Here is a 26,378-nt window from a genome sequence, read left to right on the forward strand (position 1 = left end):
TCCTCCTAAATCAGATGAGGACATTGCCAGCTTTGAGCACACAGCCTGCTCTGACTGGGATTTTGGTGATGTCAGAGCTCCTAGAAAATGACACTCAATTCCCCAGGGGATTTCCTTCCCATGCCCCAGGAAGTTATTACAAAGAGTAATATCCTGTGAGAGCAAGAGGCAAAGATTTTGAGCTCCAGAAGTAGAAAGTCCATCTCCAGGGAGCTTGTGGTTGACTGGAAACAGCTCCGAAGTCCTCAACTAAGCTGACCCGTAAGGGAGTGGTGGGATTTTTGCCTGAGCAAGGACTCCAAGACTGTCCCCAGGCTGCATTATTCTGCTGGAGAACACATCAGAGGGAATCCCAAGGAAAAGGCATGTAAAAGAGAAAATCCTTGACTCTTTTGAAATCAACTGGAAAATCAGAATGAGTTGACCATGCCTATGAAAGCCGCATTTCCCGTGAGTCCCATGAATGTGGCAGATACATGAGAGCAGAGAAGGCAATCGGACTTTCCAGGAACCAGTATAAAACCACCCATGAGTTTGAAGGGCTGAGCGTCCCCAGTGCTTTCCCGTCTGAGCGAGGGCACGGTGTGCTGTCCGGTTATGACCGAGCCATGTGAAAGTTTGTGATTTCAGCTTAAACTGATCTCAAATTACCACCTTCCTCGGCCTTCAGAGCGCTGAGAAGCAAACCCAGGAGCACCATCGGCACCACCCCCGGGCTCTCTCCCCCGTGCCCGGGATGCTCCGACTCGAGAGGCGCATCCCGGGGGCTCCCGGGATGGAGCGGGGCGGTGCGCTCCGGTGCGAGCTCCGGCCCCGCGCACCGCCGGAGCTCCGCGGGTTCGTCCCTCCCGGTTCGTCCCTCCCGGTGCGGGGGGGCGGTGCCGGGGGGCCGAGCCGGGGCGGGGCGGGCGGCGGAAGCGGCGGCGGCGGCGGCGGCGGCGGCGGCGCTGCGGGGCGGGCGGGCGGCCATGGCCGGGGCAGCCGGGCCGCCCCTGCCGCGGCTGCTGCTGCTGCTGCTGCAGCTCCTGGCGCTGCCCGCCGGCCGCGGCAACCGCACCGGCCCCGGTGAGTCCCGGCGGGGCGGGAGAGGGGGGATCGGCGGGGCCGGGGGCGGCCGGCGGGGTCCCGGGGGGCAGAGGCGGCGGTGGGAAAGCGGCGGGGTGATGGTGGAGGGAGCCCCCGGTGCTGCCCCGGGTCCCGCAGCCGCTGCCGGGGTGGATCTGCGGTGACTTTGGGGTGTCTTCGTGCGTTCCCGAGGGAGTCGGAGGCTCTTGAGCATCCCCGGGGAGCAGCGCTTGTGCCGGTCCTGCAGAGCAGTGGGAGGTCAGGCTAGTCCCAGATGGTTCTGCTGTGTTTGCAGCGGTTGTTTTCCTTGGGTTTGCCTTGTTTTCTGGTTACTTTACTTCCAGGGCATGCAGACGGATGGATGAGAGCGGGGCTTTTGGGAGACCGGTGGGTCTAAGGTCCCGCGGGATTGTGCCCCCCCCTCCCCGGAGCTTCTGTGGCGGTGGAGAGGTTTGGGGAGGTGAGGTTGTTCACCTGCTCACCCCGTCACGGAGGTCGGCTCGTTCTGCCCGTCCTGTCCTGTTGATGGTGGTTGTCGCTTCCTCACAGTCCGCAGAGCGTGCGGCTCTCGGGGAGCCACGGGCGAGATGGCCCCGTGCCCCAGGCCCACCCTGCTCTGGCATCCTGCTCGCTGGGTTCCCAGCCCTGGAGAGCTCCCCTGCGCCTCAGGTGTGGTGCTGGGTTTGTCCCGGCGCCGTCCTGCCGGCCGTGGGAATGCCTCGGTCGGGAATGCCTCGGTCGGGAATACCGCGGTAGGGTTACGTCTGGGCGCTGGCAGAGATCAGCCTCTCCCCAGGGGACCGAGGGGTCCCTGTTCTGCAACATTTGTAGGAGGATTTTTGACCCGGGATAAAGGATTTCTGTTACATTGTAAATGGGCAAACATCCTGCAACATGGCCCAGTCTTTTCTTGAGTCAGGCTCATCATCAACTTTGTAGCTTTAGACAGCGTCTGCTTTGAAATGAGGGCTTCATCCCTTTGATGGGAAGCCCTGTGGAACCCGCAGTCAAGGTATTATTTCCTAAAACTACCATGAGATCATCTTTGGACAAACAAACCCGAGCTGTAGCAGGTGACTCTTTAATCTGAAATTGAAATAATGTGTCTCCTCTGAGCATCAGGGATTCTACCACGTTCTGTTCCTTGTCTTAAAACACTTGTGTTTTTTGCATAATACGTTTGAAATCTCTTGTGCGAAATCTGTATGGAAGAGGATGGAAAACAGCATCTACTGGACAGGTCTCTTGCTCTTAAAGCTTGTTTCACATCATGGAACAGTCAATTGGGACTTTCCAGGTGTTGCCATGCTGGTGCCAAGCAGACTGAATAGACGGGGATGGACACAAACAGAGCACAGCACATGCCAGAGAACTCTCTCTTGATGCAAATGCACTGCCAGAGCACACGCTTTGGCTGCAGTGACCTGTCTTTCAGGCTTTTCTGTGCTGATGTTCTGTTTATCTGTGGTATTTCCTTGTCAGCCCAGGTGGAGGGTGGCCTGGGAGTGACATACCAGCTTGCTGGTGCAGCTCTGGGTGCCCAGCACAGCCTGCGAGCAGGGGCTCAGCCCTTGGCACCACAAGAAGCTGTTTGTCAGTGGACTTTTTCCATAACCCCAGCTGGTGCTTACCTGGTGGCAGGCAGTGCGTGGGCAGGGCAGATCTGCCTGCTCTGACCTGGTAATGCTCTTGAGCTCGCTCCACGTAATTGACCAGTCCTTAATAAAGAGCACTGCTGATTGCAGGAGTTTTTAATTTTGCAGCTGGTCTTCCCTTTCCTCCCCCAAAGCCACACAGAGCGAGCTCTGGCTTGGTGAGGACGTGCAGGGCAGGTGATGACCGTGGCTGACAGCTGGTGGGGTTGCGGCAGATTGTAGGTTGTCTGATGGGACCTGTTGCGTGGAGAAGGACCAGGGCTCTCCCAGCTCTAATCACACTTTGTGTCCCTGCCTACCCTCATCCTGTGCCCAAATGTCTCCATGGACTGCCAGAAACAAGAGTGCCAAGCACGCGTGGAGTGTGCTGGGGGTACAGACACCACTGATGAAAGCCTGCTCCTTTCCATAGCCCCAGTGTGGGAAATGTCCCCGGGCTGGCAGGGATCACAGCCAGCTCTTGTCTGCAGTACCCACGCACTGCGCTGGCGTTTCGGCCAGGGAGCATTGGTTTGAAAAGCCCCTTTTGTGGTGTCTGCTCCTTGCTGGCCTGGAGAGCAGTGTGACCCCGGCATGGGGACTGCAGTGGGACAGCTCTGCCCACAGGCTGTGGCCTCTTGGCCATCCTGCTCAAGGCTCACTTTTCCCTATGGCCTTTCCCGACTCAGTGGCTCTGCTCCCTTGGCTGGCCCCCACGGGTGCGTGGCTGGGGCAGCCCCTGCGGCAAGGTCAGGCAGCCGCACTCTTCCTCCAGGAGGAAATCCTCCAGCTGCCTTGTGTGCCTGGTATTTCTCGCTTTTCTGTTTCCTCCTTTCCCTGCTGGGATTACAGGATGCCCGCAGGCTTTGGCTTGGTAGGTTGCCAGGGAGTTAAACCCATGATTATCGTTCCTGTCTCCTTGCAGTGCTGTGGGTGCAGGCCGGCGAGCGTCCTCCTTGGGGCATGAATAGTAGTTCCTGCTAGGATTAGATTCCTCCCGGCAGGAAGTACGTCCCAAGGATCTGGTCCTGCCTGAGGATTGTTTTCCTCTTTCTTTGCCATCTTTCTTACACAGAGTTGGGTCCTCTGTGTTTCCAGCATGACCCTGTGCAGCATTGGAGGAAGGCAAGTTAACTGCTATTCTATGATAGAAGTGAAGAATCTGCCTCTGAAAGGTGCCACAGTTTCTCCCCACACTGGGAATTCCAAAGTAGGAAAGGAGCAGCAGGAAGCACTCCGCAGACGTGTGAAGACATAACCTTCTACCCCCTTGCTGAGTGTTACCTTGGTTTTGGATGGGCAGCATGGCCTTGGCCCCGCTGTCTCTGTGCAGTTCTAGCCCTTTCTCAACTGGTGTGATGCTTCTTTTCCAGCCCTGAGTTGCAGTCTGGCTGGTTTGGTTAATGTATCATTTTGCTGGGGGTGATCTGTAGGTGTACAGCTGGGCAGAGGGATGGAGGATCTAGTTAGTCCTGATGGCACTTTGACTGAGTAGCTGTTGTTTTCTTGCCTGCCCTTTCAGCCTACCCCGGGGCTGTTCTCACTATCCCAGCAGCCTTTCTTCCAGCTAGGAAAATCTTTAGGCTTTAGAAGGTATGTCTGAAAGCAGAGTTACATTTGCAGCACATGAATTTTCATAGCGTCGTGTGTCACAGGAAGAAAATACCTGTGTCCTGAGCTGGGTAAATGCATAACCACAGAATGGTTTGGGTTGGAAGGGACCTTTAAAGATCATCTCATGGGCAGAGACACCTTCCACTAGACCGGATTGCTCCAAGCTCCGTCCAACCTGGCCTTGGACACTTCCAGGGTTGGGGCAGCCACAGCTCCTCTGGGCACCCTGTGCCTCCCGACCCTCACAGGGAAGGATTTCCTCCTAACGTCCAATCTAAATCTCCCCTCCTTTAGTTTAAAATCATTCCCCCTGTCCTTTCACTCTCTGCCCATGTAAAACATCAGCCCATGTGCTCAGCAAAAGAGAAGGGCACAGCTCTTGCCTCTTGGCACCATTAACTGCTGCTGGGGCACAGGGCAGCCCTGTGCTGCCTGCACCCATCTGCTCTGCACTGTGCCCTAGGGTTTCCTGCTGCCTATTCCATCACCTTTCCTTCTGCCATCAACCTTTCCTCATGACCTTTTCCTCCTCCTTGGTGTCTCTGGTGATCTCTCATCTTCAGGGCACGTCTCTCAGAGTGTAGTTTAGGCATCTGTTAGTGCTCTCTGGTTCAGGGTGATGGTTTTATAGCAGGAGTGTGGGTGGCTCTGGCTGGAGGTGCGTGGATCACCACATATCTAATAGGACTGGAATGAGAAATCAGGGACACAAAGTGCACTTTTCCAAGAAACATTAGGCCTCCTGTGTGCTTCTGTGGGTGGATAAAGCCCTGAAGCCTGCCCCCAGCAGCCCCCCTGCCAACTGCTGTGCTCTGTCCCTTCCAGACTCCCTGTATGTCTCCGAGTACTTCTCTCAGAGTGCACAGAAGCTGTCCTTCTACAGCTGGTATGGGAATGCCAAGCTCTTCCACTTCCACGTGCCAGAAGACACTGTGCTGCTACGTTGGCTCCTGCAGGCATCCCGGGGGAAAGGCCCTGAGTGCACCAGCATGGAGATCACTGTGTATGTATGTCCCTGTGCCAGGGCTTGTCCTTGTGGGCTTCTTGTCCCCAGTCACTCGTGGCTGGGGCTGGTTGGTGGTGGAGGCTGGGCCCTTCAGTTGCGGGAGCTGTAGTTTCTTCATGCAGTAGCACTGAATCTGTGTTTAAACCTGTAGGAGTGTTTTATGTTCATGTTACCAGTGGATCTGGGGCTGCCTCTCTGGTGTGGTGTCCAAGAGACCCCTTAGGACACTGGAGAGAGCTTCACAGTGAGGCAGATGTGCTGCTCAGAGGTGCTCCTGGCCTGGCAGAACCTGCGCATGGTGCCAAAGGATGTGGCAGGACTACAAGGAACTTGAGCAGACCCAAACTGGTTAGAGATGGGCAAACTGCCCAGTAGATAAGAACTGAGGAGATCTTGGGGCACTTTTTGAGGGGTGTGGCTGAGTGTGGAGCAGAGGTGGGAGAGGAATGTGGTGTCCTGTGGATACAAGAGCATGTGAAGATTGCAAACTCAATCTCAGGGAAAGAAATGCTGCTTAAAGCAGTACTTGACTTGTTGAAGGATTTGAGGTCAAAAACTTGCCCAATTTTGAGCTTTATCTTTGGAGGACATCAAGCTTCCTCAGCAAGTTGTGCCCATGGAGTCACATGGGTCTCTAGCACCCGTTCCACAGAGATCTGGGAGTGACTGAAGCTGCTTGGCTTGTGCTTCCCTGGTCTGTCCTGGGCAGAGACTGGCGCTCTTAGTTGTTCCTGAGCAGCCTGGCACAGATGATCCTCCTGCTTTCTGCTTCCCAGAAAGGTTTCCAGTAGTTTGGGGGCATGAGGGACAACGCAGCAGCTAAACAATAATCCAAGAAGTGATGGCTAACCCAGATAAGCTCCAAGGGGTAATAACATATCACCTGTCATGTTTGCTTGCTGGACCTGTTGCAGTGCAGTCCAAAAGCAATCAAATTAAATGCCAAATTGACTGAATAAATATCTCCCATGTTCCTTAGCTGTGTGTGTTTCTGCTGCTTCAAATGCTGGGCTTATCTGGAAAGCAGAAGTGCTGCTGTACTGAAGTCTGTAATATGGGTCTTCCTTGGAAAGTGTCTTTTCAGTCTGTCTGTCTGCCTTCCTTAAAAGAGGAAACACGAAGATGCAGATCTTAGCTAGAAAATAAAAGGTCTCTGTGGACGATTTTCCCTATATGGGGCATTTGCTGATGGTTATAAAGCAGTAGTCTGTGGGTGGGGCTTAGTCTTAGTAAGTGTTGGAAATTTGCTTACAGGCTTGATGGAACCATGTAAATCTTAATCAGCTGCCAAGTGAAACCAATCTCTAAATAAATCCTGGATAAGCTAATAGCAGCCAGTCCTCACCAGAGGAAAATGATAACTGCACTTGAAAATGTGGGGTTTTCAGCCTGCTCCCTTTCCAATCCCAGGCCAGCCAGGGTGTCCCCTAGTTAGTTTGTATCCCAGGTTAGCTTGCCAGTGTCCCTACATCCCTGGCTTTACTCAGACCATGGTTTCTCTCGCAGGCACTTTCGCCACGGAGCCCCTCCCGTCATTAACCCGCTGGGCACTCGCTTTCCTGCCAACGCCACCGTCCGTCCCTCCTACAACATCAGCATCACCCTCAGCAGTGCTGTGCAAAACACCACCTTTGTGAACGTCACCACCCCTGCTGCTGGGGACTGGTTCATTGCTGCCCACCTGCCCGAGGCTGCGGGCAGGATTGAGGTGAAGGTGAGGGTCCTGCCCTGCGCTCTGCCCCGGGTGTCTCATCACAACCACGGCTGACCCCTGTGCTCTCCCCTCCTGCAGGGTTTCTCCACTCCATGCCCCTATATGTTCCAGGCAGATATGTTTGTGCTCAGACTCACTGATATGCCTGTCCTGGAGCCTGGTGTTCCCATGCCACACACCGTTGTCTCGCCTGCTAAGCCACTGCATGTCAAGTGAGTGGGAGCAGCGGGTGGGCAACTGAGGGCATGGCGGGGTGGGATTTCCCACATGAGCTGCTTAGGGGAAAGCCAGTGTTGTTCCCACATGGGGCTGAAGCTGGGGGGTCTCTGAGCTTGCTGCTGAGCTCCCTGCAGCAGTGGTAGGGTCTGCACGGGGAGCACACGAGCACCCTCCTCTGACTCTTCCCACGTGATCACAGATTCAGCCGCAGAATTTTAGTTCTTCCAGATGTTTGCCTTGGGAAGGATTTTCACAGCACCAACCAGGGCAGTCTAGTTCTTGTCACAAAGCCCTGGGGACCTGGCTTGTGCTAAGAGTAGAAGCTCTGCAAACTGCTGCCCCCTCCTCCCGCAGGGTCTTCGTTCCCAAACACGCTTCAGGGATGCGGTTCCAGCTGAGCAGCTGCGTCACCAGCGAGCAGAGAGCCTGCAATGTGCGGGTGCTGCTGGGCTCCATCACCCTGCCCCAGTCCTTCCAGAGGAGCCTCACCTGCACCGGGAGCATCAACTGCAGCCTGGCCCTGGATTCGCCCCCCTGGGAGAAGTGGCTGCAGATCATGGTGGAGAGTCTCGGCACCACCAATGCCAGCGTGTCCCTGGAGATGCTGGCTTCTTTCACAGGTGTGAAATTCCATGTTCTTTAGCTGTAAGGGAAGGACCAGAGGGAACTCTGTGTGTGCTGTGTCTTCCTTGGGTCTCTGGGTGCCTGGCTGTGGTGGCCTATGCTCCCCAGCATGCTGGTTGCCTCCTCTTGGAGGCCCTAATTTTTGCTTTGAGGTCTAAATTGAAAGGTCCGGTGTTCACCCCAGAGAGGCTTTTGCTAGAGCTGCCTGTTTTGGAAACACCTGAAAAGTTCAATGTTATTTTTCTAAAGGTTGGTTGGGAAGCAGTGGCTGGCTTAAAATCTGGTGGGGAAAATAGCTTTGAGTGGTAGACCAGACTAAGGCTATGTTGACTACTAATTGGCCAAGAGCAGGCTACAGGCAGGAAACCACCTCACAGAGGTTTTCTTGGGGAAATGTCTGCGGTTGTTGTAAGGGGATGTCACCATTTCCAGTGGCACCTTGTGGCTCAGGTGGTCACAAGGTCCCTGTGGCTGTGATAGGCACCTTTGCACCTATTCCATGACCATAATCCCTGTTTGACTGCTGGAAGCTCACCAACTAGGTACATTTTTAAAGTTTTCTTCTGCTGGGGGTTCTGCTACCTCCTCTTCAAAGCAGAGCCTCATCCTGTGTGCTGGAAGACCTGGCACTGGCAGCAGAGATGTTAGAGGGTAGCACTGGTGTCTCTGGGAGCAGTGGACAGCTCCAGCAGTGAGAATCCAAGTGTCCCATTCGGCTCCATCTGCCACAGTGTGATGTGCCCATAGCTCCACTGGGTTGGCTTCTCCCTCCTGCTCAGCTTTGTTTGCTCACATATGGGGATCTGGGAGAGACTTTTGTGCAGCCTGTGGCTGTGGGACAGCTGAGTGCTGAGCTCTGCTGCTGGTGAGTGAGCACTCCCTGGGCACCTTGACAGTGCTGTGTTATCCCTTCTTCTCTTCCCCCTTCCCTGCAGCTCCAGGGTGCTTCCACCCACTCCACCACTGTCTGGCTCCCTTCAGTGTCCCAAATTGTGGGTGGTCCCCCTGCAAAAATAGTGCCTCAGGGACAGTTCATGCAGGGCATGAACCATCTGAAACCCCCAGTTTGTGCTGTCCCTTGGAGCGCTGGAGCTGCTGGGGCCCTGCCTGGGTGAGGTGCTAGACCTGGCTGTGCTGATTCCTCTCCTTTTTTGCTCTAGTTTGCAGACCAGGAAGCACCAGTTCTTTCCTTAACTTCATCAGCCTAAACCAGAGCCAGGCTGGTGCCAGACCAGGAGCAGCAGGCAGCTCTGCTCCAGCTGCTGGAGAGGCTCCACACAACGTGTCCAGCCAGCGGAGCTCCTGCCTGCAGAGCCAGCCCGTCGTGAGGGAGGACCTGGACGTGGTGTCCGTGCGCTACCGGCTCTTGAACGGTCCCAGTGTGCCCGTGAACTCCCTGTCCCCCACCGTCCTCCTGCTCAACCTGAACACGGGCATGGACAGCGGGGGATCGCTCGTGGTCAATCTGCTGCTTAACAAGGTGTGCAGGCTGAGGGACAGCGCTGTGTGCCCTTGGCAGGGCTGTGTCCCTGCTCCTGGGCTGCATGCTCCAGAGGTTGTAGGTACCAGTGGGACTATTCCTCTTTTTGTTGTTACAAAACACTCTGAGCCTGTTTTAGCTGCTTCCAGCGTGTCCCACCTGCCAGCTCCAATTCAAATGCCACAGCTTGTGGCATGTTGCGGCAGTGACGCAGAGGAGACGAAATGGAAAGCAGCTGCAATGCCATCTTCTCCACGGGAGCCTGGCACCTTGCCACCGGGAGAGGAGGCTGAGCAGGGGAACCCAGGGATGTTCCTGTCCAAGTCACCGATTCCCAGGCTCCTTCAGTGACATCCCCCCACCCCCACCACCACCAAAATCAGCCCCCTGAAATTCCATGAAACTTTTTGAGGGCTGGAGCAGAGCTCAGCCCTGATGTTCTGCAGACTCTGACTTGTGCCACCCTGTGCTGGTGCTGAAATGATGTGTGAGTATCCCAGCTTTGGGGCAGCTCACCAGGGAGGGTCCCCCAGGAGAGTCTCTTGCCTCTTAGTCACGACACAACACAGTGGCAACACGGGGTCAAGTGAACCAGAAACCTTCTGAATTGATGGGTGGCTTGACCTGCAGGATTTATTGTCCCATGGGCACCGTGGGAGAGGAATGGTGCAGGGGGATGGCATCGGGGCACTCTAACATGGGACAATGCTCTGTTTGCACAGACGTCTGTGAGCCTGGCCAATGCCACTGTGGTAGCCTGTGTGAGTGCTGCTTCACCAGTGCTGTCCCTCAACGCCACACAGAACTGCAGCACAGGTAGGAGAGATGCTGGCACTGCCACCAGCTCAGCTATGTCATCTCAGGGCTCTGCTTTTAGACCTGGAGAGGTATTAACAGACTCAGGACTTCATGGAGTGTCTCAGAGAAACCGGTTTTGGCACAAACCCTCATGAGGTCTTTGTGCTGGCACATTCCCAGGGTGCTGGGGTACAGGTGGTGGTCTGGCACCACCTTTGGTGGTCTTCCACCAAAGGAAGGGCTGGTTACCAGCTGGGGCTCTTCCAGCCTTGTTGGCAGGAGGTTTGGGGATGGTGAAGATACTGCTGCTGTGCAAAGCAGCTAAGCTGTGCACTGGAGGACCAGCCAAGACAACAGGCTGTTCCAGGTGCTCTGTGCTGCTCAGACATGTACCAGGAACTGAGATAAAAGACAAAACTCAAGAAAAAGGGTCTTGGGAGCAGGGGTCCTCTCATGTGCCTGGTGCCTCCTGAGCATGGGAGCAAGGAGCCACAGGAGGCAGCTGTTTCCTGTGTGGTCAGTCTCAGCCTGGGGTTGCTGTGGGCCCTTCTCCTCAAGCCCTGGCACATCACAGCACCCTCTTTTCTTTCAGCTTTTTCCCAGGGCTACCCTCTGAGTGTGAGCACGTCCTCTGGGGAAGCGATGCTGATTGTCCTGTACCCACAGACTGATGACTGGTTCCTGTCCCTGCAGCTCCTCTGCCCCAGGGGACAGGGGTGAGTCTGGATGTCATCCTGCTACATCCCACTGCCCTTGGCTTGTGTGAGCAAACCTAACTCCCTGTCCTCATATCCGGGCTGTGGGCTCCTCTCACCTGGTGGCAGTTGAACTGGGGCTGGAGAGGGACAAGGAGGTGGGTGGCCCTGCTGACATGCTCCCTTGTGAGCACCCAAGCTGCTTTGATGCTGAGCTGGCACATCTCATGTAGACTGCAGATGGTAGAGCCTGCCTAGGTGAGCTTCCCCTTCCCCAGGTGGATTTGGAGGTAATAAATTGGGAAATAATTGCTGCTGTTACCCTTCTGGGAGGTCTCTGAGATGCAGGCAGCTGTACCCGAATTCCTGCAGTTTACCTTCCTACTAGTTTCTTGTGTAAGGAGCCAAGTGCATGATGCAAAACAGCACTGGTGACACTGGTCCTGAGGACAGTCATGGGCACCAGGGTCTGCCATGGGGGTCTGAGGAGAGCTGGCACCCACCTGGATATCAGTCTGGCAGCCCAAGTGGCGAGGGAGCAAACTCTGCTCCTGGCTCTTGGGGGGGATGGAGCAGCTCCCCAACCACCAGGGAGTTGCACGCAGGAGCGTGGCCTGGCCATCAGGAGCAGGGCACAGGGCTGCCCCAAGGCCTGTGGCACCAAGGGGACCTTGGGCTGTGCTTGCAGGGACTGTACCAGTGCAGAAGCCAAAGTGACAGTGTTCGCGTACCTCACGCCCTGCTTCAACGACTGCGGGCCCTACGGGCAGTGCAGCCTCCTGCGCAGACACGGCTACCTCTATGCTGGCTGCAGCTGCAAGGCTGGTGAGTGCCTTCTCCTGGGGAGCTTTTCCATCCTCCCCGAGGGGACAACACAGTTTAGAGTGGTGGTGTTTGGGTGGGGGAGCCTGGGGTCTGTCATGGCTGGCAGTGTCACAGTGCCTGGGGAAGCAAAGTTCTGGAAGCACAGAGCAGCCCAAGGGTGATGGGGAATTGGGATGAGGACAGCTTGGAGTCCCCCAGGGCTTGGAGAAGTGCTTTTGAGCATCCCCAGAGAGATCAGGGTGCCTGAAAATGCCTATGTGAGAGCCTGTGCCTGTCAGGGAGGTTGGCTGTGTAGGTTCCTGGTATGGCATGTGATGAGGCCGGGCTGCGGTCCCTGTGTGTCTCCTGCCAAGAGCCTTAGACTCGGAGGTGCCCCTGGAGGAGGAATATCTGTGTCAGCTCCTAATTATCTTAATGACCTGGGAAGTCTGTGGCGTAGGGAAGATGAGCTCTGCTGTGCCTGCGTGGGTCTGTGTACCTGTTCTGAGCAGAAGGACAAGGCAAAATGTGGTTCCCTGCTGCTCTGGGCCTGAGCCAGGACCTCCCTGCTGCAGTGCTGAGGGTGGGTGAGGAGCGAGATGGGGAGCAGCATCCCAATTTCCTTGAGGGCTGCCAGGTTCTGGGAAGCACAGAGCACCTTAAGGGAACTGGGGAATCAGGATGAGGACAGCTTTCTGCTGAATCACTCCGAGCAAAATGCCCCATCTGCATATTTGTGACCCAGAAATAAACTGGAGAGAGGAGCTTCCCTGGGCTCTGCCTGGCAGGGAGCCAGCACACAGGGCAGAGCTGCTGCTGTGAGTTCCAGTGACTCTGGAATGGGATGGATGCTACTGTTAACTCTGCTCCTTGACCATGGAGTGCCTGCACACACCCCGGCTGCCCTGTGGCTGACCTCCTTTTTTCAAAAGGACATGGCCATCCTAATCTTTATTTTAAATAATTTAAATAATTTTAGAAAAGAAAAGGCAGATTTGAGTTCATAGAGATTGACTCAGTTCAGTCCCTGGTATCCAGTCAGAGGCTGAGAGTTGTGTTTTGTGCCAGGCACTGTCCTTTAGGAAACATTCACTCCCACTCACCTGTGCAGCCCTGGATGTCACCATGGGCTGAGGCAGTGGGTTTGTTCAGCCTGTGGAAGAGAAGCTGGAGTGGGACCAGTCACACTTTCTGCTGCCCACAGAGGTTACAGGGACCCTGGAGCCAGCTACGCAGGGTGAGCACAGGGAAAGGGCAAGAGGCCACAGACATTGGCTGCAGCAAGGAAATTTTCACCTGAAGTGAAGAAGATGCATGTTTTCCCCTTTCAGAGCTGCTCATTTTTGCACACTTTCCAGGTCTCCATCCTTGGATATATTCAAAAGTCTGTTGGGGAAGGTCCAGAGCAGCCTGACCTGGCTTTGGATCTGCCCTACTGTGACAGCTGGTAGGAGAGGAGCCCAGTGGCTGCCTCAGTGCTGGGGATCGTTCTCCACTTGATTCCTGGGATCTGTAGGGATCTTGCATCCAACTTACACCATCATGTGAAGCATCTGAATCTTGAGTGCTTGATGTTCCAGCAGCAAGTAGCATGTGTGCTGAGTTACTGTAGGGATGGAAAGTACCAGTCTGGATGTAGGATGGTCTCTGCTACATGGAAACACCCTGGGGGAATGTCCTCAGGGCAGCCACAGGGCTCTGCTGGGGTTCTGCAGCTTCCCACAGCAGAGCATGCAACGAGTAATGAGACCACCCTGAGAGCAGGAATGTGACAGGCTGGTGGAGAGAAGGCTCGGGGACAGTCTGGGTGTGGGATTGCTCCTTCTCAGCAATTCCAGGCTCCTGCTGGGTACTGTGGGAGGACAAGGCAGGGCCTGTGAGATCCACAGAAGCCTCTCTGTCCACAGGTTGGGGCGGCTGGAGCTGCACGGATGACACCAAGGCCCAGACCGTGGGTGCACAGAACTTGGCCACGCTCCTGCTCACCCTGAGCAATCTCATGTTCCTGCCCGCCATTGCAGTCGCTGTCTATCGCTACTACCTGGTGGAGGCCTCTGTCTACACCTACACCATGTTCTTCTCCACGGTAGGGACTGTCTTGTGTCCCCTGACACCTCCCCCTGAGCTCTGGGAATGCTGCACCAGACTGAAGCCCTTGATGGAGCAGCCCATCCTGGAGCTCCACAAGGAGCTTCTGGGATCATTGGACAAGCACCTCCATGGACACGTTGTAGAATCCAAGAAAGCTGAAGGGTTGGAATGGACCTTAAAAATTACCTGATTCCATGGACAGGGACATCTCCCACTAGACCTGGTTGCTCAAGGTCTTATCCAACCTGGCTTTGAATACTTCCAGGGCTGGGGCATCAACAACCTCCCTGGGGAACCTGTTTCGGTATCTCACCATGCTCAGAGTCAAAAATTTCTTCCTAATATCTAACATAAATTTTCCCTCTTTCAATCTGTACTCATTAGTCCTTGTCCCATCACTCCAGTTCCTGAGAAGGGTCTCTCTCCAGCTTCCCTGTAGCCCCCTTCAGACACTGGAAGGTGCTATGAGTTCTCCATGCAACCTTCTCTTCTCCAGGCTGAACAGCCCCAACTTTCTCAGCCTGTCTCCATAGGGGAGGTGCTTCAGTCTTCTTGCCAACTTCATGTCCCTGCTCTGGACTTGCTCCTATGTCCTGCCCTTTCAGAACTGCTGGGATGGGGTAGGGTGCCTGCTCTCACCTGCTTTCCATAATGCCACAGTGGTTTGGTGGAGCTTCCTGGAGCCACTGCAGGAGGGATCCTGCCTGTGGGCTGAGCCTTCTCCTGCCTCCCCTTCCCAGTGAGCCATGTGGTGCTGCTGGGTCCATGCTGACCTTTGCTTTTGTCCCTGGCCGCAGTTCTACCACGCGTGTGACCAGCCAGGCGTGGCTGTGATGTGCATCATGGACTACGACACCCTGCAGTACTGCGACTTCCTGGGCTCCGTGGTGTCCATCTGGGTCACCATCCTGTGCATGGCCCGTGTGAAGAAGATCCTGAAATACGTGAGTGTCAGGTGACCCCACGTGGCCCAGCCAGACCCAAGCCAGCCAAGCCATGAGTGGCCACGCTGAGCCCTCTCACCGCTGTGTTTTAATGACACAGCTGGGTGACAGAGCCTGCTTGTCACCCAATGCCACCCTGGGTTGTTTTGTCCCAGGAGTTTGGCTCGTGGACCTGTGTGCTTGTAGGGGCTGGGCCTGAAGATTTCCCCTGAGATTTGGGGTAAAGGTTCGTGGGTTCTGTGGTTTCCCCTTGAAAGTGTTTTTCCTGACTCTTGCATGGATGCAGAGCTGAGTAGCAAGAAGAAGAGGTCCTCCTTGCCTCTAGCATGTCTGGCTGTACTCTCTCAACAGATGAGCTCCTGACAGTAGTGGTGGTGTCTCTTTTCCAGGTCCTTTTCGTCTTGGGGACCTTGTTAATTGCCATGTCCCTGCAGCTGGACCGCAGAGGGGTGTGGAACATGATGGGTCCCTGCCTCTTTGCCCTTGTCATCATGGTTACAGCGTGGGTAAGTGAGGGCAGCCAGGCAGGACCTGCTGCCCTTTGCTCCCCATGGGGAATGGTGGCGGTAGAGCAGACCCAAGGCTCCAGCCCATCCACAGGCATGCCTTGGTCACCCTGAAACATCCAGGTGGAGGGGGCAGGGCAAGGGATTCACTTTCCAGCCCTGCAGTAGCTGAGGAATCCCCTGGTTCTGGGTCTCAGACCTGGAGCTGCAGTGCTGGCCCGAAACATGGGCTGTGGCTTGGCCCTGGGCAGGAGCTGTAGCCCACAGCTGGTGGGGAGCTTTTGCACAGCAGAGGTGGGCCCAAGCAGCGGGGGGCTGAATTCCTCAGGGACAACAAGCACCCTGGGAGGTTGGCAGATGCCCTGGGGTCCATTTCCCCCCTGCCTAAGCCTCTGCTTGGCTGCTCAACCCTCGTGTGCTCTGACCCCCCCAGGTTCACCACGGAGCGAAGCGCAGGCACTGCTACCCCTCCTCGTGGAAGCGCTGGGTTTTCTACCTCCTTCCAGGGATCACCTTGGCTTTCATTGCCATCTCAGTGTACGCTTTCATGGAAACCAATGAGAACTATTTCTACACCCACAGCATCTGGCACGTGCTGGTGGCTTGCAGTGTCGCTTTCTTGCTCCCTCCTCGGGACAAGCATAAGAAGCCCTGGGCCTGGTCCCAGAAGCTCACGTGTCGCTATCAGATCTGCCAGAACGACCGTGAGGAGCTCTATGCTGTGACCTGAGGTGTCCTGGTCACAGGGGTGGAGGGATGGGGAAGCTGCTCTTGGCCGGGGCCGCCCCTTGCACGTCAGACGTGCTTGTTTCCTGGACAGGAGGGCGCAGCATGGACTGGGTTTAAAGATGAAGATGGTTTGGGCTGGTCTTGTGGAGAAAGTTTGGGGCCACCTCTGCTTTTCTGCTGGGGTGGGGCAGGCTCTTCATGGTTCCACATCAAAGAATAGCCTGTCCACCACCTCCCCATAGCCCTGGGGGAAATCGCCAACCCTTCTTCCCCCGCTGCTGCATCCATGAGGCTTGGGCTTAGCCCATGCTGAGCTGGAGCCAAGGCTTTGGCTGCTGGGCTCTTCTCTGCACCCCGTCCTGGTAGAGGATGTGGGACAGGGACCTCCCCTGCCATCCTGCAGTCACCACTTGAACCCAAGAGAAGAACACGTTTCTTCTGTTCTGGGGAGCAAATGCTGCCCTTGGTGCTGATGGGAAGGGAGGGAGCTGATCCCAACACGTGCTGGGCCCTTGGCTGCCATCTCCTTGGGAGTCTGGAGCCTCTCTCCCTTTGAAACAGGTGCTGCTGCTCTTACCCAGTCCTGGTTCTGTGGGGGGGAAATGAGGCTGGGACTTGGGCCCTGGATTCAGGATCCGACCCAGCAGGAATGTGAAAATCCCCATGTGGGGACATGCAGGAGGCAGCAGCAGCATCTCAGCCAGAGCTGTGAAACCCACAGCAGTGCAGGGTTTAGTCTGAGTTTAACTTCAGCTCTGGAAGGAGCCAGGCTGATGGTGTTCAGGGATTCACTGTTTTCCTCCTTTTGGGGGGTTTGGCACGGGCAGGGCTCTGTCTGGGGCAGCGCAGGTGCTTCAGGGTGGTGCCTGAGCTGCTCCTCCAGCCTGCTGTGCCTCAGAGCCTGGATGTACTGCAGGGTCCTGAGGCCACAGCAGTGTCCCAGCCCAGCCAGGAGCATCACTGGGGGCTCCCCAGGTGGCCACGGTCTCCTTTGCAGTGTGTCTCACCTTAGCCTTACTCTAGGGCACGCAGAAAGCAAGGGCAGAACTTGGCAACCAGGGAAGTTGTCTTTGCCCATCCTTCTACAGATAAGGGCTCACCTACATCGTTCCAGCTGTGCCAGCCCAGTGTGTGCTGCTGGGAGCCCCTCCTCAGGTGGCTTTGGGGAGGAAAGAGCTTTTAATGAAGGATTTGCCTCCTCGGGGTTCTTTCTTTGCTTTGAAGAGCATCCAGCTCAGCTCTGCACTTTATCCCTCTGCCTCCCCCTCCTCTGCAAAGTCTCCCTTTTTAAGCAGGCACGGGACAAGTGAAGGACACTTGTCCACACCCAGCAGTGTCATCCCCCCCCACCCGTGTCCCCTGCGTTTCTCTGTGCTGCTGCCATCCAGGGCAGCACGGCAGGAAGGGGGACATGGGGCCCTCAGGGCTTCCTCCAACTTTCACCACTTTCAGGCACTTTTTTTTCCCCTGTCTCGGTTTGCACAGCGGTGCTGAGGCCCCAGCACTGTGGCAGGCGACTGCCGCTCCTTCACAGCCGTGCCGTCCATGTCGGGCTGCAGGTGGGACCCAGGTGCCACCAGACTGGTCTGGGTGCTGCCAGTGTGGCCCAGGTGCTGCTAGTGGGACCTGGGTGCCACCAGTGTGATCTGAGTGCTGCCAGTGTGACTTGGGTGCCAGTGGTGCAACCTGGGTACTGCCAGTGTGGCCCAGGTGCCCCCAGTGTGATCTGGGTGCCACCAGTGTGATCTGGGTGCCACCAGTGTGACCCAGGTGCTGCCAGGGTGGCCCAGGTGCCCCCAGTGTGACCTGGGTGTCACCAGTGTGACTTGACTGCTGCCAGCGTGACCTGGGTGCCACCAGTGTACCTGGGTGCTGCCAATGTGACCTGGGTGCTGCCAGTATGACCTGATGCCACTGATATGGCCAGGTATTGCTGGTTATCATAGAAAGCAATAATTCCTCATCGGGCCTTTCCCTTCAGGGATTTCCATGCTCGAAGCAGGAGAAGCTTTGGGGCAAGAAATCCCGCTGACGTGATTGTTTATTTTGTGTTTGATCGTTAATTTTTGCTTTGCCCCCTCCCTGCTGACCAGGCCTTGGTGCCTGCAGGAGGAAGGGTTAATTATTTTGGGTAAAATCTGAGCAAATTCCTGTGTCTGGGGGAAAAAAAATGGTTTTTTTTTTCTTTGCTGTTAATACCTGTGATTATTTTATACGGTAAATTTTAAAGCTTACGGTTTTATAATTTAATAAAGGTGACGGTATTTGCGGGCAGACGCCTGGTGGCTTCAGTCACACAACCTCAGGGCTTGAAGGGGCCTCTAGAGATCATCCCATCCACCCCTGTTGCCCAGGCAGGGCCATCTGGAGCAGGAGACACAGGAATGTGTCCAGGTAGGGTTTGGAATGTCCCCAGGGAGGGAGATTCCAGCCTTCCCCGGGCAGCTGTTCCAATGCTCTGCCACCCTCCATGGGAAGAAGTTCTTCCACACAGAATATCCTGATCCACGGATCATCCAGTCCAATTCCCGGCCCTGCACAGACACCCCAACAACCCCACCCTGTGCCTGAGCATTGTCCAGACGCTCCTGGAGCTCTGGCAGCCTCGGGGCCATGCCTATTCCCTGGGGAGCCTGGGCAGCGCCCAGCACCCTCTGGGGAAGAATCTTTCCTTGGTATCCAGCCTGACCCTGCCCTGGCCCAGCTCCAGCCGTTCCCCCGAGTCCATTGAGGTGGAAGTCCACGTCGTTTAGTTCAAGCCCATCCCTGGTTCTGTCTCTGGGCACCGCCAGGAGGAGCCGGGGCCACCCTCGAACCCTCTCCGGTCTTGGCGGGGACGAAACGCGGGCGGGGCACGGCCCCTCCCGGCCGCCGTCGTGCTCCGTCCGCGCCAGCCAATGAGCGGTGGCCGTGGCCGTGCTTGAGGCCGCGCGGGGCGGAAGCGGAAGCGGCAGCGGCGGGGCCGGGGCGGGGCGGGGGCCGTGGGGCCCTGGGGCCGGGGCCGGAGCCGGGGCCGGAGCGATGCCGCTGCACCGGTTCCCGCCACGGCTCTGGGCCGCGATGCGGATGCGGGAGGGCATCTGCGCCCGGCTGCCGCAGCACTACCTGGCCTCGCTTCAGGACGACACGCCGCCCACCCCCGTGCACTGGCAGCCGCACGGCCTGCGCTACCGGCGGAACCCGCGCACCGGCGAGCGCGAGCGCGTGCAGGACGTGCCGGTGCCCGTGTACTTCCCGCCGGCCGCCAACGAGGGGCTCTGGGGCGGCGAGGGATGGATCCGCGGCTTCCGCTACGCGCGCAACGACAAGGTGAGCGCTGCGCCCTTCCCCGAGCCCGGGCCGGTGCCACCGAGGCCTGCTGGCAGCGGCCGCCGCCTCCCCCCGGGGCAGCGCCTGACGGCCGCGCCGTGCCCAGCTCTCCACCAGGCTGCCCAAGACGTGGAAGCCGCAGCTCTTCGAGCGGCAGTTCTACAGCGAGATCCTGGACGCCACGCTGACCATCACCGTCACCATGCGCACGCTCGACCTCATCGACGCCGCCTTCGGCTTCGACTTCTACATCCTCAAGGTACGGCCCGCGCCCGGCGGGGCTCCCGGCCAGGCAGGGCTGTGCCCACGGTGCGCCATGGGCGGGCAGGCAGGGCATCCTAGAATTCAGGCACAGAAAATCCCAAGTTGGAATAGGCCCCCAAGGATCATGGAGTCCAGCTCCTGGCCCTGCACAGACACCCCAGCAACCCCACCCCTGTGCCTGAGCATTGTCCAAATGCTCCTGGAGCTCTGGCAGCCTCGGGGCCGTGCCCATTCCCTGGGGAGCCTGTTCAGCGCCCAGCACCCGCTGGGGAAGAACCTTTCCCTGATCTCCAGCCTGACCCTGCCCTGGCCCAGCTCCAGCCGTTCCCTGGGTCCTGTCCCTGGCACAGGGAGCAGAGATCGGAGCTGCCCCTTGGCAGGAGCTGCAGCCCCTGCTGAGCTCTGCCCTCAGTCTCCCCTCCTCCAGGCTGAACAAGTGCTGCAGTTAATGTTTTAGCACAGCTCTAATGCTCCCAGCCTTTAATACCTTCTTGACTGGAGCCCTTGATATTCAAACTCAGACATGTGATCAGATTGTCTCCAGAACAAATCCGACAGACCCTTCCCCTTTCACAGCATGTGTCCTGGAGCCTCTGCTGTGTGTGGATAAACTGCCAGTGCTGTTAGTGTGCTGGGAGACTCCTGTGTTCCCTGGCAGCTGGTCCCTTGGTGTAGCTTAACCCCAGGCTCCCTTTCTCCAGACTCCCAAGGTTGACATGTGCTCCAAGCTCGGGATGGATTTGAAGCGGACGATGCTGCTGCGCCTGGCCCGGAGGGATCCTGAGCTGCATCCCAATGATCCAGCCAGGAGAGAGGCCATCTATGACAAGTACAAAGTGGGTTCCTGGCCTGCAGTCCCTGTCCTGGTGTTTGCTGCTTGGAGGGTCACCTGTCATTGGTGTTGGTGCTCCTGTGCTGAGGGATGAGGGTATGGGCAGAGAAAATATAGACATCATCAGGTTTTTCTTGTCTCTCTGTGGGCTAATTTTTGTACTCATCATTTAGGGACACAAGAAGCAGTAATTTTGCTGTGACTGAGGCCAGTGAGAGGCTGCAATAAAAAACAGTAAGAATTTGTGCTACCCCTGGAAGGAGGAGCCCAGAGTGCCCATGTGCTGTTCAGTTTTGTGCAGCTGGTGGTGGTTGCCAGCGTGGAAACACCACCAGCACCCACAGTCAGTGGAGTTGTGCTGAGAAACAGCCCCAGAACTACATAAAAGAACTGCAAGAGCAGACACAGCTGATCAGAGAGCAGGACCCCTGCTAAGGAGAAAGGAGAGAAGGGAAGTGGACCTTGGGTGTTAGAAATGCGGGAACAGTGCTTTAAGATTTGTCTGTAGTAATGCTCCCACTGGATCACATGTTTGTGTCCTGGGCATAGGGAGGATTTGCATCTTGGTCACCTGCAAAGACTGTGCTACCTTCTTTTTTTATCACAGGAATTTGTGATCCCAGAAGAAGAAGCTGAATGGGTTGGCTTGAGTTTGGAAGAAGCCATCGAAAAACAGAGGCTCCTGGAAAAAAAGGTGAGTTCCTGAGGCAGTGCTCAGCACTGAGGTGTTGTGGCTGCACATCCAGCTTCTTCAAAGGATGTGTTCACCCACGTGCTCCAGTACAGCTCTGATGGCAGGCAATGTGAGGAGGGAGGGAAAGGAAAAGGAAGGAAGGAAAGGGATCCTTGGGGGCTACTGATGGTTCTCATCTGCTCTCAGAACTGGAGAAGCTGCTGATTGTCCCACACAGGTGCCTGCCCTCTCTGAGGGAGGGTTACAGAGCTGAGCAGTAGCTGTGGCACAACAGGTTGCCTTGTTCAGCCCCTCAATAAAACCCAGTCACATCTTCCTCTGCCAGCAGTCCCTGGGCTCCCCACTGCACCTCCCCTTGTTGCTGCTCATGTTCACTTCCCTTTTAAGTGGTTTATCCTCTGCTTTGTTACAGGACCCTGTCCCACTCTTCAAGGTGTATGCTGAAGAGCTCGTCAGCCAGCTGAAAGAACAGCAACAGGCAGTGCAGAAGCAGTAGAAGGAGAGAAACCTTGGGAGCAAAAGCCTGCTGCAGATAAAGCAGTGGGGTTCAGGGGCTCTGCTGTCTGAGCCACGCTGGTGGGGAAGAGGCCACGTGAAAACCATGTTCCTGAAGTGTCATGACAGCCTAAATTCAGTGAGGACCTGTTCCTGTGGTCTGAGGAAAGAGTTTCTGTGCTGTGGCTCTGAGAGTTCTTGTCAGACTGACTCAGTGTAGAACTTCTGCCTGTAGGAGCAGTTGGCTGCTGTGGAGAGCCCACTTGTGATACAAAATACATATTTTGGTATTAAAAGCAGTAAGCGTCTCTCTGATACTTATCAGTGTGTTGCAGCAGGGACTGTGAGACACAGTGTAACTCAGATCAATGCCCAGCTTCATCCAGCAGAGATGGTTGTGCCCCAAAAGTGTGACCCCGAACCTCTCAGCAGGTGGGGCTGAGCTCCCCAGCACAGCTCGCTAACCCCTGGGTTACAGCCCTGTTTCTGTTGTAAGTTGGTGAGTTTTAAATCTTCTGTTTTGTAAAAATGTAGCTGAAGTGGGTGTTGAAGCCTTTGCTGCTGTCTGGTGACAAGGGATTGCAAAGCACTTGCCATAATTACAGGCTGAGGAACAGCACTGGGAGTCCCTGGTGTTGTCTGGAAGCTTTGTGGTGGTGCAGTGAGTTTCTGGGTGGATCAAAATCAGCCTCACCCCCTTTCCCCTCAGCTCTGAGGTGAGGGACAAGCACAGAGCTTGCAGGCTGAACCTTGTGTGGGTTGTCTCTCTGGATCATTGCTTGCTCCTGGAAGAGACTTTTCCTTACCCCTGTCTTGGGCTTCCCTCTCTCTGCCCATCAGGGCAAGTGCACTGCCTTGGTTTGTGAGCCACAGGACTGATGAGAGAGAAACTGGGCTTGTAGAGCAGCATGTGGCTCATCCCCTCTGCACTGGAATGGAGCAGGACCACAGGGGAGTGGAGATTGCCAGTGCCTTGAATGTCTGGGGGAGAGGTGGTGCAGAGGCAATCACTGAGTGAGCACAGAGCCTCCACAGGGCTGTGCTGGGGGTTGGGTGAGGGAGGTGGTAGAGTTGAATATGATCCAAACAGCAGCATTTCATGAAAACCAGACTTCTCTGCTGCTCTTTAGGACAGAGATGGGGTTGGAGTCCTCATAAGTGGTATCTGAGCCCGCAGGGAGCCTGGCACAGGTTGGTAGGGCTGGTTGGGACTGCCAGATGGGGCTGTGCTGTTTTTGCAGGGGCACAGGGGGAACAGGCTGGGTGGCAGAAGCTGGGATGTTTCCAGCCTGCCTGTGTGTCCCATCCCCAGCAAGTCCAGGTTCTCAAGAGCAAACTGGCACAGAAGGTCATATTTGCCTAATTAATGACTGTGCAGCTAGGCCAGCACAATGACATTTGCTTATCTTCTCTCTCTGCTGCAACTGAGCTGAGTGGGAAGCTGCTGCCCAGCTCCTCGGGGACCCTGACACTCTGCCCTCGTTAGAGATAATTAGCTGGGACAAGCTCCTTGTTTGACAGCTCTGCTCATCATTAGGGCCAGCGCAGCTCATGCATTTTAATGCAGCTCCCAGCAAAGCTTCAGCCCGTGGCTCTGTCGTGGCCCCCCTCCACAGCTTTGCTGGAACGTGCCTGGCCTCCCGAGCCTGGCTGGCGCCTGCCTGGATCCTGCCCAGCCCCGTGGGGGTCCCCGGGTGCTTCAGAGCTCCTCGGTGCTGAAGGAGCTGTTGGGGGTGGCCAAGGGGACAGGGAGCAGCTGCTGCTCTGTCCCTGGGGTGGGAGGTTTTGGTTCTGTGGAACTGAGGCTCTGGTTGTGTGGCCTCTCTCTGCCAAAACCGCCTGGCCTGGACCCTGAGTGGTCTCCAGAGCTGCTCATTGGGCATCTGCAGGATGTCCTGCCTTGGGAGGGCTTGGTGGGTGACAAGGGGTAGCAGGAGCTTTTTGGGGAGAGCTCCTGACCCGCCGGGGGTGAGGGTTCTAAGGGGGGCACTGCATGAGCACAGCTGGAGCTGCAGGAGGTTCTCTGGGGGAATCTATTTGGGATATGGTGAATCCTGGCTTTCTCTCATCCTGCCTTTCCTGAGAAACCTTCCCCTTGCTCCTTTCCTTAATACCCATGTTGGATGTGGCCCAAAAATGTGCTCTCATGGATTACTCTGCTGCCTTGAGGGAAGCTGGAAACTGTGGACCAGGAGTGCTGCAGCCTCAGGGGAAGCAAAGCTGGAGCACACAGAGCTGCTGGGCACAGTACCAAATGTCTCGAGGTGGGGAGGGAACACCTGTGCAGCATTTGAGGTAGTTCAGGCTACAACCCCCCCTGCCAGGTTACCTCGAGGAGGTGGAGGAATAGCTCAGGCCCAGTGTTAGACCTGTCCTGCTTGTACGGCACTGGCTGCAGCTGGAGAGTTTGGTGCTGCTTGAGGGATGGTTTTTCCCTGTCTAGGTGGGCTCAGTCTGACAAATAATGGTTCCTTTGCTGCCCTGACGGGGGGGATCAGAGGATCTGGTAGTTTGCCATGACAGCATGTTCCCAGGAAGCCACAAACGCCACAAACCCACGGGTGCAAGTAGGGTGCTGTCAGCCTGAAGTTGAAAACCCACCCCTGAACAGGGGAAGGGCCTGGCTACCAAGCACAGCTCAGACCACAGCACTGCCTCAGGCTTCTGCAAAGGTCACCAGCCTCCTGCTCCTGGCCCAGAGCCAGGCACAGGCACGTGGAGCATTGAGAGGATCCAACACCAGGCTGGCAGCTGGCAAGGACGTGACAGCCCCCAACAAACTGCCAGAGAGTCCTGCCCAGGGTCACCTTGGATCTGGCAGTGTTAGGCCAGGCTGGGATAGCAGTGCTTGGAAGTGGGAATGGTGAAAAATTCTCAAGACAGCAGTGGAAGGAAGGTGAATGAGAGGCTGGGGGAGGCAAGTGTGCTGTATCAACCAGCAGCACTGGGAAGTGAGAAGGTCAATCCAGGACTGAGGGATTCCTGTTTAATTAATTCCTCAGGTAACAAAAACATGCCACTCTCTTTCACAGTCCCAGCAAGCCACAGATATGGAACTGCCCCTTGGAACATGAAATTTGGGCCCATGTTCTGGTTGTGGAGGGGGCGTGGTAGGGAATCATCCCCAAATCCAACACTGAAAAACAATAAAGCAGAGAAAAATGTTAACTGGGGAAAGCATCCAAGCTGGAAAGGCCTTGGGTGGTATGGCTGGACTAATCCTGCTGTTTGGGACTTGGTGGTTCTGAATTCTGGTGTTTGCTGGTATCTGGAAGCAATGTTTGAATTTTGCCTGTCTCACTTGTGATTCCCAGCAAGTTGCAGTCACTGATCCAAAAACCAGCTTGAGATTAAGGCTCTGCTTCTCAACAAATGTTTTCTTACCTGTTTACCTTCATGAATTAAACAGCATTTTCCTTGTAAATTCCTAACAAGCCCCTCTGTATTCAAACAAAAGGGGTATTTGGGGAGCAATAGCAAAAGCAGCATGTCCTTTCCTGCTGGTCTTATAGGTGTAGGCCTGTCTTTCGCTCCTGGCTTGGAGCCTCTTGGTTTGGAATCACTGTTCCAAAGGAATGTGACTTTTAGGAGTTCTGTGAATCAGCCCAAACCTGGTGTCAGCACAGGTCGAAATGTAGCCTGAAAGTCATCCCCCATCCTATGGCATTAATCAAGGAGACATGAGATTTACAAACTCACTTGGACAATTTCAGCAAATCCTTTCAAATATCACAGCAGTGTTTGTTTTGAGATCCAGAGGACACCATTCCTTCCAGACAGCTGGTCTGGGATGCTCAGGCTGTTGAAGCTGGGAGTATGTGCTGTGCTCACCCCCACAGCTTTGCTCTCTCCCTGGAATTTGCTCTGGGGATGAGGAAATGGCAGCAAAGATCCTGGTGGCTCTGCCCGTGAGTGACAAATCATTCTGGATTTTGGGGATCAAGATGGAGCCAGGCTTGTTGCAGAGGGAAGGACAGGAGACCATGGGTAGTGATGGCAGAAACACTTGCTGGACTTAAGGAAAAACTTCCACAGGAGGGTGGTGCAGTCCTAGGACAGGGCGAGGCCCCGAGTGACCCACTGGAGCCTTGCAGCCAGCCCTACTCGGAGCAGGAGCTTGGCCTGAGACCTCCAGAGGTCCTCCCAACCTCACTGTTCTGTGCTGCAGCTTCTGTGCTGCAGTTCCCCCCTGCAAAGCAGCCGGCAGGGAGGGGGGTGAGTGGTGGTCTGAGGAAGAGCAGCTCCCAGGTGCTGGCGGGAGGGGAAGGGCAGGAGGGGAGGGACTCCAGTAGCTCTGTTCCCTCCCTCCTCTGGGGTATGGACAGTCACCCTCCCGCCTGAGCTCCTTCTGCGGCCACGTGCTGTGCTCTCTCCTCTCCCACCTGCCCAAGCAATTCTAGTGTGCCAAAGCATCACCTCCAGGAGAGGTGGCTGCAGGCAGGGAGGGCAGGGTGGAGTGGTTGGCCACATGCTGGATCACCTGGAGCCCAGGGAAGAGGAGCAGCAGACAACGACCTGGCTCTGTGAGAGCATCCCTGGGGCTGCCCTGGGGCTGTCAGCCTCAGGTGCTGGCTGGCCGTGGCCAGCAGACGGCCCTGGTGGCTCTCCATGAGTGACTGCTGGCTTTTCCAGCCCTGCTGGTTCCTGACACGCTGCTCATCTTGGCCAGCTGCCCCAGCCCTGGAGGGGATGACGTGGGACGTGGCATGGCCAGTAGTGTCAGGGCAGAGCTGGTGGCCTGATGGTGGCCGGGGTCTTGGGGGACAGCCAGGTGAGACCAGTCTGCAGCCAGGCAAGGTCTGATTGAGCCTGAGTGGAGAGGGACATGGGGGTTTAGTTTTTATAGTCAGGAGTCATAAGA

General features: G+C 56.1%; 2 protein-coding genes across 6 annotated transcripts; both read left to right on the plus strand.

Annotated features, from left to right (window-relative positions):
• Nucleotides 1-963: 963 nt before the first annotated feature.
• On the plus strand, nt 964-18,197 carry PGAP6 (post-glycosylphosphatidylinositol attachment to proteins 6). 5 transcript variants are annotated; one of them, XR_004243371.1, is made up of 14 exons: nt 1,248-1,525; nt 5,139-5,316; nt 6,826-7,033; nt 7,112-7,245; nt 7,607-7,872; nt 9,037-9,356; nt 10,079-10,172; nt 10,747-10,870; nt 11,538-11,674; nt 13,561-13,739; nt 14,542-14,688; nt 15,078-15,194; nt 15,628-17,653; nt 17,714-18,197. XR_004243371.1 is itself a non-coding variant. In XM_032125968.1 (13 exons), the coding sequence occupies exons 1-13, from the start codon at nt 969-971 to the stop codon at nt 15,922-15,924; spliced, it is 2,298 nt and encodes a 765-aa protein (XP_031981859.1). In that variant the 5' UTR covers nt 964-968; the 3' UTR covers nt 15,925-18,197. The 5 variants fall into 5 exon arrangements, 3 of the variants coding, with proteins under 3 accessions (XP_031981859.1, XP_031981860.1, XP_031981858.1); XR_004243372.1 differs by having other exon boundaries at nt 15,628-17,593; XM_032125968.1 differs by lacking the exon at nt 1,248-1,525 and adding an exon at nt 964-1,065 and having other exon boundaries at nt 15,628-18,197.
• Nucleotides 18,198-18,862: 665 nt separating this feature from the next.
• MRPL28 (mitochondrial ribosomal protein L28) lies at nt 18,863-21,834 on the plus strand. Its single transcript, XM_032125971.1, has 5 exons — nt 18,863-19,232; nt 19,339-19,491; nt 20,198-20,332; nt 20,936-21,022; nt 21,435-21,834. The coding sequence occupies exons 1-5, from the start codon at nt 18,945-18,947 to the stop codon at nt 21,516-21,518; spliced, it is 747 nt and encodes a 248-aa protein (XP_031981862.1). The 5' UTR covers nt 18,863-18,944; the 3' UTR covers nt 21,519-21,834.
• Nucleotides 21,835-26,378: the final 4,544 nt, after the last annotated feature.

Source organism: Corvus moneduloides, chromosome 16 (genome assembly GCF_009650955.1).
Source record: "Corvus moneduloides isolate bCorMon1 chromosome 16, bCorMon1.pri, whole genome shotgun sequence".
Taxonomy (NCBI): Eukaryota; Metazoa; Chordata; class Aves; order Passeriformes; family Corvidae; genus Corvus; species Corvus moneduloides.